The sequence below is a fragment of the Cyprinus carpio genome, chromosome A18, assembly GCF_018340385.1.
Source record: "Cyprinus carpio isolate SPL01 chromosome A18, ASM1834038v1, whole genome shotgun sequence".
Lineage (NCBI taxonomy): Eukaryota > Metazoa > Chordata > Actinopteri > Cypriniformes > Cyprinidae > Cyprinus > Cyprinus carpio.
The window spans coordinates 11,539,421-11,554,495 of record NC_056589.1 but is presented as its reverse complement, the minus strand read 5'-3'; the positions used below and the strand labels follow the sequence as shown (position 1 = coordinate 11,554,495).

The window sequence follows — 15,075 nt, the reverse complement described above, 5'->3', positions numbered from 1 at the left end:
TCTTCGATAAGTTTTCCAATTACATGCTTTAAGCGATTTGCATACACTAAAGCAAGAAGTTTATAATCACTACATAATAAGGTTATTGGTCTCCAGTTGTCTAGCATCAACAAATCTTTTTGAGGTTTTGGTAATAAGGTTATCAATCCTGTTTTCATTGTAGGGGACAAACATCCTTCCTTAATACATTGCAAAAAAGCTTTATATAGTAACTTTTTAATATCTGCCCAAAAATGTTTTAGGAATTCAGATGTTAACCCATCTATTCCTGGGGATTTACCGTTTTTCATTTGTTTTAATGCAGTTTCAATTTCTATTATAGTTAATTCTTCTTCGAGTATGTGTTTGTCTTCCACATCCAATTTTTTTATGTTTTCATCGATTTTTTTCAAATAAAAAGTCACAATCTGAATTGTTAAATTTTGATTTATATATGCTACCATAAAAGAGACTAATTTCATCTTGGACTAATTTCTGATCTTCCATTGTTATACCATTTATCATAAGGTTATTTATTTTTTTCTTACTTTGTTTTTCAAGTCCGAAGAAATAAGTTGAACTTTTTTCACCCTTTTCAATCCATCTAGCTCTTGATCGAACATAAGCTCCATTTGCCTTTGTTGTGTACATGTCATCTAATTGGGACTGCAATAACTTTAATTCAGTAATGTTGTCTAAGGATAATTGTACATTACTTGTTAGTTGATTGATTTTTTCAATTAGATCCTTTTGCTTCCATTTCCTTATACATGACAGTTTTTTACCTGTGTCAACTGCTATTTGTCTGGTTTTGAACTTAAACCATTCCCATTTACTGATATCACTCATGTCTAGCTTTTCAACTTCTGGGATAAGAGACTTCACCTGTTCACAAAATTCAGCATTTTTTAAGAAATCATTATTTAACTTCCAGATATTTGGAGAATTTAATTGCTGTTTGGATGTTAATAGGTTTAGACTAATCATGCAATGGTCTGTAAGCGGAGAGGCTGATATTTTACAATCTGAAACATCACTACATAACTCGCATGAAATCAGCCAGTAATCTAATCTTGAACATTGACCGTTTCCTGCAGAGTTATACCATGTAAACTGAACTAATATAGGATTTAATGCTCTCCAATAATCAATTATATACGTTGTTGTCCATAAAGACAGTATAGTGTCGCTATATACAGGTTGAGAATTCCTATGAGCAGGGGCGTGTCTAGAGCATTTTAAATGGGGTGGCCAGTCTGGGGCACTGGCTGAAAAGAGGGTGGCCGGGGGGGGTGGGGGGGGGTTGGGGGGGTTATGGTTTGCGGCACGATGTATGATAAATTACATCGTGTATACACTCACTAAACAAAGAGTGACAGCTTTTTTAGTGGTAATGAACACTCTTTGCAAGCTTTCTAGTCTATGATCCATTTAAAATGTATAACTTTGTTTTTCAGCCACACACACGTTGCAAAGTTTCGGGAATGACGTCTGCATATTTATGTGGGATTCACTCTCGAAGTAGCAGTGATTGACACAATGATGACCAAAGAAATAGACGGGAGAAAAATATGTGAAAATGGGCATTAAGACTATAACTTTAATTAACTATATTTAATTTTTAGATCTAATACAGATGTAAACTGCTGTTTCTGTCAATGCTCCAGTGAAAAATACCACAAACCATACCATAAATAAATCCATGTAAGATTTTATATGGTCACATTATGTAATTATATATATAAATGTTTAATGTTTTTAAACATTTATATATTACATCATTTTAACACCTAAATGTTTCAGAAGAGTATATGGTACATGTGATATTTAAATCAGAAATCAAAGGATTGCTTTGTTGTGTTTATATGTATATATATATAAAAAAAATTTATGTCGATTTCCTGAACCTGTTCTGCACATTGTAAAGACGTCCAAGAAAATCCTTAGCCCGACGGTTAAATTTTGATCCTCATATCGACGTCCAAGGGACGTCGTAGTTTGACGTCCAGATATGTACCGGATTTGCACGTCGAGTAGACGTCCAGATATGGTCCAGACCGACCGACGCAATTTAGACTTGATCTGCACGTCGTATAGACGTCTCATGTTTGTTGGGTAGAGCACCCTCGCTATTTTTAAAGGCACCCTCAATGAGTATTTCTGGAACCTGTTAATACGCTTTTATTGCAAAACTATATACAAAAACAACAAAATACAAATGCACTTAATAAAACAATTGAATAAATGCATATTTATAAGTTAAGCACTTAACTAAAATAAGTAGGCTATTAATAAAATAAATAACTAGAGAAGGCTGACTATAATCAGCTTGCTTCCATTTAATGAGATAAGCCTACTCCTCATCTGAATTAGAAAAAAAAAATGCTTCTGGTCTTCAGTGATGCAAGAACGTTTGAGCATACACGTAATCTCTGAGCAAAAGCAGAGCCAATTCATAAAAGAACAATGTATATTTAAAAGCACACATCCAGTTTTGTGTGAGTGAAGGAAATCCACTTGCGAGTGGAGATTCGTTCTCGCGCATTACATGGATCACGTAACATTATGCGCTCTCGATATGTCAAATATCACGCTATAGAAACCGCCTAAAATTAAGTATAAAGAGGAGAAGAAAGCGGCCCTAGGCAGCTACACATGCCAGGATCCGCCACTGCCAGATGCAGTTAGAAATTTACTAAAAAACAAGTCTATCGCAAGACATCTGGTGGGGGGCACCTGGGGTGGCCAGCCAAATTTCAGGGGGGGCCGGTGCCACCCCTGGCCACCACGTAGACACGCCTCTGCCTATGAGGTATTCAGTCTAGCCATGAATCAGGGGCTATATTATGGTCTCCTCCCAATATCACTTTATCTGAATCATATGTTGTTTTCCATTCAATTATAAGTTGGCTTAATTTTTCATACAACTTCACATTGATTGCTTTGTTGTTAAAGCCATAAACGCATATCAAAATATAACGTTTGTCATTTGTCTCCACAACCACCATTAACCAGTGGCCTTCAGTATCTTTTTTATGATCCATCATGTTACCTGGAAATCTATTAAATAGTATGACTCCTGCTGAATGTGATGTTCCATGTGCAAAGAAGGCGTAATCCCCCCCATTGAATTTTCCAAAATTTTTCATTGTCCATAAGAGAATGAGTCTCCTGTAAAAAGATGCATTGCGATTTCTGATCCTTACAAAACAAAAAATGGCTTTACGCTTTGTAACGTTATTCAATCCCCTAACATTCACTAATATAAAGAAAGTATGGTTGTTCTAAATGCGCTTAACTTTGTTTTTTTGCAGGAATGAACATTGTCCTGAGTAACATATCAAAAATATAGAAAAAACATCAACTCATAATTGAAGTCCTTCAACCCCTTTTAGCAGTTAAATCAATTAAACTTTCACCTGGTAAGATTCATACTAACAGAATATATGTTTAAATAAAATACCTGAGAGTTTCTTTCTGTAAAACTTAAATACATCTTACCATGTTACTGAATTTTTGCTCTGAATAAGCAGAAAGTGTCTGAGTATTTGCTTACTACACAGTACTTAGGGGTCAACTCTGTGTCCATCAATGAGAGCATATCCTTCTCTTAGGGAGGCCTTTTTTCCATTTCTTCTGGCTTCTTGCACCTTAGGCCAAAGCTTTGCACGAGCCTCGCGATCTTCTTTTGAGAAGTCCTCCTTGAACTGAATTTTCATCTCTCTGCACACTCTTGCCTCTCTTGATCTTCTCCATACTTCATCAAGGACAGTTCTCAAGGCAAACTGGATGATTATAGGCCTGGGCATCTTGTTGGTAGCTGCATCATTCTTCTTTCCCAAGCGGTGCACTGTGTCAACTGACTCACAGAGTTTCTCCACTGACACCGGGATCACTCTTGTAAGGATGCCGATCACAGTCTCCCTTGTATCCTCTTTGTCTTTTTCAGGAAGGCCCATTAGTCTAAGATCCCACCTTCTCTTATACCTGGCTTGCTCCAGACAGATCTGCTTCAGTGACGCATTTTCTTTTTTCAACAGCAACATTTCTTCCTTCACTTTGCTTATTTCTTCCCTATTTTCTCTCACTGCTGCTTGTGTATTAGCTTCCATTCGACTTTCAAAAAGCTGTTCAATCTGTCATCTTGTTCATCAAATCTCTTTATCAAAGTTTGAATTGCATCTTAGATGGTTTCATTTGTTATCTCACCCGGCTGTTTTCCCACATCTTGATTCTTTGGTTTCATTTTCTTGGGATTTGGGCTAGGCAGAGGTGTGTGGTCATGAGACATTTTCCGATTTTCTTCCTCCATTGCCTCTATTTCCTCTTCCTCACATGCCTCGCGCAGGGCCGTCAGGTTATAGTCGTGGTCTGATAGCAGTTGAGCTTTAGCCACTTTGCTAGCGTTAGCCATCTCATTCACGTTGCAGAACAAGAAAAAGAAAAACCGAGTAAAGGTAGTCAGCTTCGAAAAATAGAACTCCGTGGGGCTGAGATGTTATTCGTGCAGTTCTTACGTGAAGTTGCTGGGATTTTTTCTGTCGGAGATTAAATGTTTAGGACGATTTCAAAACTTTAATAACGGAGCCTGCAAAAACGCTACCGCTCACTCCGCCATCATAACTCATCCCGCACCTACTGACTCAGACGCTGCAGTTTCTCCAGAGCGGCTGCAGGAGCACTGATGACGACACAGCTGTTTCACGATTGGCCACGTGTGTTGTGTGACATGGGTTTAATGTGTTTAGTTGATTTATTATAAAGTTTTGAGTTAGAGTGATTGTGTCAATTTTGTGTTTTTAGAACGGTAAAAGCTTTTTTACTGCAGTCGCACTGTTGTATTGAGTCACGTTTATCATACAACACTGAGAAAAGCATATATACCCCCACTTTATTAGTATTTAAATAGTATATGATTATGTTGAACTTTATTCTTGAAAATATGGCGCTGTATTAAGCAGTAGGCCTATGTAAAAACTGTTTCTGTTGCTCATTAAAAAGTTTCTAAAACGTCTGTGTATTAGACAAATATTGCATTTAATTCACTTCAACTGTGATAAAGTATGCAAGTGAGTGTCACTTAACGGGAGCAGAAAGTGTCCGGCTTGATGTGTCTGTTTTCAACTCCGCCCCCGACTACAAGTAGCTACTCTTGTTGATCGCCGTCTGTAGCCGTGCTTCAAGTCGAACGCACCTATCGTCACACACATCTGACACACATCTTACACAACTTGGATTTTGGAAATAAGATTTTGTGTATTTTTGGTGAATTTTTGAAATATACAAATCTATATAACTTCCTGGTCATGTGACCTGATGATGTCACACCAGTTGTAATATCTACACACACGTCTGACAAACATCTCACTTATTCTGAGTTTTCTGTCCATGGGATTCCAGTTACACCAAAAGAGTTTCCTATTGTCATGGATGCAATTCCCACAGGAGTTTTGGCATTATTCAGAGCTAATACCCAAAACAGTATTACATCCCCCTCTGCATTTGATTTATTTGATACTTATATTGGGAAACATTGTTTTGTCCCTAGAAATATGAATGTTAACAAAACTGTTCTTTCTGACTTCAAAAAGATATTGTTTCTTCTCCAAACTGTATAATTTATTGGAACAGATTAGTTAAAGGTTTATTATGGAAGGACATTTGGACCTTGCCAAACAAATACCTATTGGTAAACAAAGTCAAGGAAGTAACTTTTAAAATTTTACATCTGACAAACATCTTACAAGACTTGGATTTTGGAAATAAGATTTTGTGTATTTTTGAAATATTCAAATCTATATAACTTCCTGGTCATGTGACCCGATGTGTCAGGGTTTTGCCCTGACACTTTGTTTGTCTTTTTGTTTCTTGTGTCTGTCTACACATGGCCTAGTTGATTGTTTTTTTAGCCATATGCTTCTTTAGCCCCTCCTCCTTGTTTCCTTTTTACCACACCCTCTTGTTACTCTTGTTGGTCTAATTGTGTTCACCTGTTCCTCGTGTGTTTTTCCTCCCTGTTTATAGTGCCCCTTGCCCTATTGTCTTTGCGGGTTTTTAGTCCTTGTGTAATTTAGTGGGTCCAGGCTCAGTGGCATTTTCTGAGAAATGCATTATTCCCAAAATCCAAGTCATGTAAGATGTCTTCTGTGTGTGAAGATATTACAACTGGTGTGACATCATCGGGTCACATGACCAGGAAGTTATATAGATTTGAATATTTCAAAAATTCACCAAAAATACACAAAATCTTATTTCCAAAATACAAGCCATGTAAGATATGTAACAGATGTGTGTGAAGATATGACAACTGGTGTGACATCATCGGGTGACATGACCAGGAAGGTATATAGATTTGTATATTTCAAAAATTCACCAAAATACACAATCTTATTTCCAAGATCCAAATCATTTAAGATGTTTGTCAGATGTGTGTGTAGATATTACAACTGGTGTGACATCATCAGGTCACATGAGCAAAAAGTTACATAGATTTGAATATTTAAAAAAAAAAAAAGTGTTAAAAGTGTTACTGAATATAGGTCAGGTGCCATAACAACATCTGTTTTTATTAATTAAAATAAAATGTTGTCATACTATGTAATAACAATGTAACAATCCATGGTAAATTTCCCATTCACATCTTAAAATTATCTATTAATGGTTTTCCACTTAATTGACATCTCTATATTTTATTTGTTTGACGCTTTGCATGTTTTCGAATCTTGGAATGCATATCTTTTTTTATGCACTTTTGAGACCCTTAATTCGCTTAGCGAATGTCTAACGAATGTCCAACATACTCTTTGCAGTAGCTTTTGACGAATCTGCTGGAATAGGACGTAAAATAGCTCCGTAAGCTCACATGCACGCGCACACCGGTTTAACCTACTCACTGAAAAGAAACGACTACAAATAATTATCTACATTAATCACTTTTCCAGCCCGAAAAAACGCAATATTATTACTCCCGGTTATTTCCTAAATTTTGAACGTGGTAGCCCAAAATCTATCTCCACAACTAAAATTATATGAATAAAGAAAGAATCGTCTTACCAATGTGAGTGCCACCTCCAGCATGGGGGCTAACGCCAAAGCCCCATGGAACAGCGGTACACAATCCACGCACAAAACTGAGTCTCTAGGGCTGTCCTTCTTTTTGTGTTTCTCAGCCACCAGCAGCCCGTTGACGGCGCAGTGAGGGTATTTAGCTGCATGTAGCAGCATCTTACAGTACGCTTGAGTGGTCAGTTTTAAGGACATGTTTACAGATCTACTGTGATCAAACCCCTTATTCCGCGATAGAGTCTCTTGATGTCGTGATACTTGGTAATGAATCACTGTCTCAAAACTATGACATCTGATTAGAGTCCCTCGAACACGTTATTAGCTCATTACTACACGTAAATCATCACCTCCTTTCTGGATCTAACATGCACAGCTGACCCTGAACCGGCTGGTGTTTCCTGTCTCCTTATCATTGTGTGTGCGGACATCCGGGAGCTGGTCCACGATCGGAAGTTGTCCCTTGCACAAAAAAAAAAAAAAAAAAAAAAAAAAAAAAAAAAAGATTAAGAGCCAAAATGACAGTTGTGTGCGACAGTACAGAATTATGATAATTTGCAAGCAACATTTATATTTAATGTTATATTATAAACGTTTATTTATTACAAAAAAAATAAGTTCGTTGTAAAATATGTGAACGCAGATATCCAGAGATTAAGTGCGTTCCATTCCACCGTAAGTGGACTGCGAAGTGGACTTCACTGGGTATTCCGCCATTTTAAGTGAGATTCCATTCCGAAGTGCACTGCAAACGGCATAGGGAATAAGGAGAGGGGGTTCGGCGAAAAATCGGCAGCTGTCAGCAGGAAGTGGCCGCCACTGGCAGCAGGAAGTTGCTGCCACTAAAACCGGACGGCAGCTGTCGCTAAAAACCGGAAATCGGAGGAGACAGCCAGCGGCAGCAAGACAAATAAATAATTATATAAACGTATAATTATTTTTGATACTTATTTAAATACGTATAAAGGGCAGTATTGTATATTATTTGATTGAAAAAGTTTTTCAAATATAAACAAAGAAACAATATATTTGGCTTAACGTTAATTTCCAGCTGAATGTGTTTATGTATGAATGCATGCGTGTACATCAGTGTTTGTGTGAAATAATGAAAGATATGTTCACAAACACATTTATATATATATATATTTATGAGAGGCACTTACTAGGTGTATGTTGTATATTTATTATAAAGACTTTATACACACACCTGCCTAAATGATCAAAAAGAGAGAGGTCTCAGTTACCTTTATTTAAAATCATATTTTGCTGTTATTATTTTTTTTTTTTTTATATTTTTTGTATTTTTTGTATTTCAAGACTTATATTTATATTTATAGTTAGATGTTGATTTTGTATTTGTATTGGTATTTTTTTGTTGTCAGTGCTATACAATGTAAACAGTATAAAATACATCCAATAAGCAAGCAGATGGATATATCAATCAGAATCACTAACAACAATCCTGAGGTATTTACAAGACTCTCAGATTGGAACTGATGAGTTATACAGAGTTACTCCTCCAGCATCTTGCACCAATCACTGCAAAACCCTGGATGGGTGTGCATCTCTCCTCGTTTTCCTCTTCCAACATAGTCAAGTCAAGTCTCCTTTATTTATATAGTGCATTTAATAAAACAGATTGTGTCAAAGCAACTGTATTAAATAGGAAAATAGTGTGTCAATAATGCAGAAGGACAATAGTAAACACTCAATTTTCAGTTAAAGGCAGTTCATCATTGTGTACCTTTTTTTCTTTTCTATCACATTCACAAAAAAAAAAAAAAAAAAAAAACCTGGCTACGTTGTTCTGTACTAGACTAACTGAGACTTGTCATGGCACTTGTATACCGTTGTTGTTCTCGTTGATCTGATTGTTTCTACTGTTCTCATTTGTAAGTCGCTTTGGATAAAAGCGTCTGCTAAATGATTAAATGTAAATGTAAATCATTGAATTCAGTGATGTCATCATGCAGCTCAGTTCAGTTTAAATAGTAACTGTGCAATAATTTGCAATCAAGTCAACGATATCACTGTAAATGAAGTGTCCCCAACTAAGCAAGCCAGAGGCGACAGTGGCAAGGAACCAAAACTCCATCAGTGACAGAATGGAGAAAAAAACCTTAGGAGAAACCAGGCTCAGTCAAGGGGGCCAGTTCTCCTCTGACCAGACGAAACCAGCAGTTCAATTCCAGGATGCAGCAAAGTCAGATTGTGCAGAAGAATCATCTGTTTCCTGTGGTCTTGTGCCGGTGGTCGTCTGAGACAAGGTCTTTACAGGGGATCTGTCTCTGGGGCTCTGTCCTGGTCTCTGCTGTCTTTCAGGGCTGTAGAGGTCCTTTCTAGGTGCTGATCCACCATCTGGGCTGGATACGTACTGGATCCGGGTGACTGCAGTGACCCTCTGACTTGGATACAGACTGGATCTGGTGGCTACAGTGACCTCGGAATAAGAGAGAAACAGACTAATATAATTTATGATTTTAATATCTATACGATGTTTGATAGGGAGCCAGTGCAGTGTTGACAGAACCGGGTTAATATGGTCATACTTCCTGGTTCTAGTAAGAACTCTAGCTGCTGCATTTTATTATTCATAAGAAAACGGTGACATTAATACCTAAGTTGCTTTATTAACAGTAGGCATGCATGCACAGCCATATTAATGATTATTCCCATTGCATTTTGTCATCATGTATCTAGCAGTGATTACATTTTCATGCTTAATTTGCACACCTGGTAAGCAGTTCTTGTAAACCTCATCGCAGGGCTGCAGTGTGTACATTTTGAAGAATTCCTGGCTCTCCATTTTGTTACACCTGTATATTGAAATGAGGAGCATAAAAACAGCATTATTACAAAGATAAACATTCAGACATGGCAACTGAGAAATTGAATGGTATGTCACAATTTTAAACCTCTAATCAAATATATATATATATATATATATATATATATTTATGTGTGTGTGTATACTGTCAAGCCAAAACCAGAGACAGATTTAATAATGCAGCATCACCCTCCTCCAGGACCACATGAAGAATAATGTCTGACAGGACAGCATCTGGCAACCATTGGGCATCATAAACAAAACAAAAATATGTCAGTGCCATGGTTTTGTCTCAAGATGCACATCAGTAATGTTTTTTTTTTTTCTAAGGCATGCTTATAAAAGCTACTTCGATGTTCTATTTTAACTACGGCTTAATCCAAGCCCTGTCTGTGAAACCAGGCCTAAAAGTTATAAGGAATGATGAACAGTTCCATTATATTTTGTATAGATTAAAAAAATAATAATAAATAAGACAACCAAGTGTTTTGCATTCACATGCTTAGGACTTCAACTGGAACACAGAATAGTGCCCCCCCACCATGGAACAGAATTATACAGTATGTAAACCTGAACATAGATCTTAAAAGAAGAATCAATAAGTTAATGGATATCAGACAATCTCCTGAAAGACTAAACTCACAGAAATATATGGTTAGTGTTGCATGTGTATCTTATATAATTCCAGTCAAACAACATTCGTTTTTTATTATTCAATGGACTAACGTTAACACGTTAACAAACGTTAATATTTAATGGTACGTTAAACGTAATATTTGAAGTTAACGTTAGCCCCCTAACATACTAACAGCAACAATTATACACGATGTAACATTGTATACACGATGTAACATTGTACACACAAACTACGTTTCTACCACTAATTAGATTACATTTAACAATTAAACTAAAGTAGGCAAAGTTACACTGTCGTTCACTAAAATAACAATTAAAAATCAAACTTACAATGCAAAAAAGATTAATTACTCCGATCACCAATTTCCGAACTTACCACTCGATCAATCGCCGAAATTGCTGAAGCATTTGGCTGCTGTTGTAGTTATATGTGATTGGTTGCGTCCACGTTGGTCGATACTGATTCGATGTTCTATTTTAACTACGGCTTAATCCAAGCCCTGTCTGTGAAACCAGGCCTAAAAGTTATAAGGAATGATGAACAGTTCCATTATATTTTGTATAGATTAAAAAAAGTTGTGCTTTAAAATAATAAATAAGACAACCAAGTGTTTTGCATTCACATGCTTAGGACTTCAACTGGAACACAGATATAGTGCCCCCCACCATTGGAACAGCAAATTATACAGTATGTAAAACCTGAACATAGATCTTAAAAGAAGAATCAAATAAGTTAATGGATATCAGACAATCTCCTGAAAGACTAAACTCACAGAAATATATGGGTTAGTGTTGCATGTGTATCTTATATAATTCCAGTCAAAAGCTTACTAAACAACATTCGTTTTTTATTATTCAATGGACTAACGTTAACACGTTAACAAACGTTAATATTTAATGGTACGTCATTTGTTAGCTTTAAACGTAATATTTGAAGTTAACGTTATGCAAGATGTGAAGGTGCCCTCTAACCCTAACAGTCAACGGAGTTTGTCAGGGACCTAAAACACCCCCTACAACAATTATACACGATGTAAGGCTTTGTGTATACACCGATGGTAACATTGTATACACGATGTCAACATTGTACACACAAAACTACGTTTGACTAAGCAGACCACGAAGTTTAGATTACATTTAACAATTAAACTAAAGTAGGCAAAGTTACACTGTCGTTCACTAAAATAACAATTAAAAAGGCTCAAACTTACAATGCAAAAAAGATTAATTACTCCGATCACCAATTTCCGAACTTACCACTCGATCAATCGCCGAAATTGCTGAAGCATTTGGCTGCTGTTGTAGTTATATGTGATTGGTTGCGTCCACGTTGGTCGATACTGATTGGCTGCCACCGAGTGGCAGCTCTGATATGTCTTTTTTGGTTCTTGTCCCGCCTACCTGCCGGCTGCCAGTAACTGCCTTCCGGCTGTCAATGGCAGCCACTTCCTGCTTGCCAGCTGCCGATTTTTTATCTGAACCCTTGCTGGGAATAAGGGAACACCAATACATCACTTCACAAGGAAGTGGAGAGGGAAAATTACCCAACTGTCATTGCGCACCGCGTCAACTCTCAGAATTAACGATGGAGAAGAGCCGTTACAGTTTTTAAAGGCTCTTCAATGGAGGGGTTGCAATAAATGTTGTTATTATACAAATTAGAGTATTTATGAATGGTTATGTTACATATTGCTGAGGTTATGTTTCATATTGTATTGTATGAATAGGTGAAACTAAGTAAAACCGGGGAGAAAGAGCTGAGGCTCTGTAATTTTCTATTTTACTTGATTTACGGAATTATTTTTTATTTTTTTTTTTTTTTGCAGTTTTTAGAACGAAGAACATAAGGGCAATAACATTACAAATAAATCAAAACAAATACTTAAAAAATAATAAAAATAAAATGAGAAAAGCAATAAAAACATCTGTAAACAAATACAAATAATTACAAATTATTCGAAGAATAGATTTAAGGTTTTAAAGTAACTTACAGTTTTTTTTGGGGGGGGGGGTTCTTTGTCATTTCTTGTTTCTTTTAACGTATACAGATAGTGACTTATTCCCATTTTGAAATAAGTAAAAAAAAAATTTTTCACTGTCCATTTACATTTGTGAATAAATAATTTTCCATATATAATGAGTAAATTCACAATACACCAAATTTTGAATTCGACAGTATACTCATAAAAAACCCATCCTTTTCTTTAAGTTGCAATTCAATTTTAATACTTTAACAAAACAAAACAAAAAAAATCACACCAAAATAATTTTGTAGGCTATAAATACAATCATAAAATAAATGAACAATACTCTCATTTTCCTCCTTACAGAAAACATACTTCAAGTCAATATCTTTACAAAACTTTGCAATTACCTGTTTTACAGGATAAATACGATGAACAATCTTGTATGATACTTCTCTAATTTTATTTGTGATACAAAAAAGTCTGGAGATCTTAAAGGTTTCTTTCCAGTTGACATCTTAAAATTGTGATTTCCAAAAACCAATGGATAAAGGAAAACTGGAAATTTGGCAAATCGTTCTTTTTGATCTTTGCATATCGTAATTCCCAAATAAATAATATAGTCTTTTATTGGAATGCCACAAAACTCAGACAAGTTACTGGGCCTTTCTTTTAAAGCAAACAATTCAATTATATATATATATATATATATATATATATATATATATATATATATATATATATATATATATATATAGCTAACCCTGATACTAAATAGTATTCATATAGACACCCAAGAGCCACTTTTAATTATTTTATGTCTTTTAGAAAAATTGCTGCATCATCTGCTAACTGGGAACATTTAATCACATTATTGGGCAACTGGATACCTTGAAACGGACTGATTTTAATATGAAGATACAATACTTGCATGACCACTAAAATTAACAGAGGAGATAATGGATCTCCTTGTTTAACACATCTACCTATATTAAATCTAGGACTGGTCTCGAAGGGTAGTTTAACAATTCAATTCAATTCAAGTTTATTTGTATAGCACTTTTTACGATACAAATCATTACAAAGCAACTTTACAGAAAATTAAGTTTCTACAATATTTAGTTGTAGCTTATCAGTGGTGACTGTCAGTTCATGTGCATATGGCAGAAATGTTCAGAAAAATCAATAAAAGACGTAAAACAAACAGACGATTTACACTATTAACAGCAATTATGCAATCAAAACTTATAGCAAAATGTGGTAGTTCTGTATGTTGTCTCTGGGTTAGCATCATCTGAGGTCCTCTGAGGGGGTTGGCATCATCTCTTCTCAGGTGTTCTGGATCCAGACTGGAGCTTGTGTAAATCCTAGTTACCACGGGATGTAAATCCCGTGGCAAAGCAGAGAAACAAATAGAGACATAATTAGCGTAGCTGGTGTTCCAGCCAAGTAAAATAATTAGTTTAACCCAAGCTAAAGAATAATAATGCACATTTGATCAGATATAACTGCAGTCAACCCACCAAATTATGAGATGCATTATTTGAATGCTTGGCCAACGAGGTGTGTTTTTAATCTAGATTTAAACAGAGGAAGTCTGTCTGAACCCCGAACATTATCAGGAAGGCTATTCCAGAGTTTGGGAGCCAAATGCGAAAAAGCTCTACCTCCTTTAGTGGACTTTGCTATCCTAGGTACTATCAAAAGTCCAGCGTTTTGTGACCTTAGGGAGCGTGATGGGTTGTAGCGTGGTAGAAGACTAGTTAGGCACGCAGGAGCTAAGCCATTAAGGGCCTTATAAGTAATAATATTTTGTAACTGATACGGAACTTAATAGGTAGCCAGTGCAGAGACTGTAGTATTGGGGTAATATGATCATATTTTCTTGACCTGGTAAGGACTCTAGCCGCTGCATTTTGGACTACCTGTAGCTTGTTTATTGAGGATGCAGGACAACCACCTAGCAGTGCATTACAATAGTCCAGTCTAGAGGTCATGAATGCATGAACTAGCTTTTCTGCATCAGGAACAGGTAACATGTTTCGTAGCTTGGCAATGTTTCTAAGATGGAATAATGCTGTTTTTGTAACATGGGAAATATGATTTTCAAAAGACAAGTTACTGTCTAATATAACACCCAGATTTTTGACAGTAGAGGAAGTAACAGTACATCCGTCTAATTGCAAATTGTAATCTACGAGATTCTGTGTAATGTTTTCTGGTCCAATAAGTAATATCTCTGTCTTATCTGAATTTAATAGGAGAAAATTATTGTTCATCCAATCTTTTACATTTTTAACACACTCTGTTAGCTTAGATAATTTTGAAGTTTTCACCTGGTCTTGTTGAGATATATAGTTGAGTATCATCAGCATAATAGTGGAAACTAATCCCGTATTTTCTAATGATATTAGGGGCAACATGTATATTGAAAATATCAGAGGACCTAGGACAGATCCTTGTGGCACTCCATATTTTACTGGTGATAAATGAGATGACTCCCCATTTAGATAAACAAAGTGGTAGCGATCGGACAGGTAGGATCTAAACCATCTTAAAGCCTGCCCTTGGATACCTGTATAGTTTTGTAATCTATCACAATTGAGC

General features: G+C 36.1%; 1 protein-coding gene and 1 long non-coding RNA gene across 4 annotated transcripts in view; both read right to left on the bottom strand.

Annotated features, from left to right (window-relative positions):
• Window positions 1–7,511, bottom strand: part of emc8 (ER membrane protein complex subunit 8) — a 48,976-nt gene extending 41,465 nt beyond the window's left edge. Inside the window, exon 1 of one of the 3 annotated variants that reach the window (XM_042775015.1) lies at window positions 7,033–7,511. In XM_042775015.1, the coding sequence (XP_042630949.1) occupies window positions 7,033–7,239 (207 nt within the window). In that variant the 5' untranslated portion in view covers window positions 7,240–7,511. The remainder of the gene's footprint in view (window positions 1–7,032) is intronic. The other 2 variants (XM_042775012.1, XM_042775013.1) reach the window with 2 other exon arrangements.
• A 1,931-nt stretch (window positions 7,512–9,442) lies between these two features.
• On the bottom strand, window positions 9,443–10,809 carry LOC109076546. Its single transcript, XR_006162543.1, has 3 exons — window positions 10,015–10,809; window positions 9,775–9,857; window positions 9,443–9,481 (listed from the first exon to the last, which is right to left on the bottom strand). It is a non-coding gene; the product is annotated as an uncharacterized LOC109076546 (long non-coding RNA).
• Window positions 10,810–15,075: the final 4,266 nt, after the last annotated feature.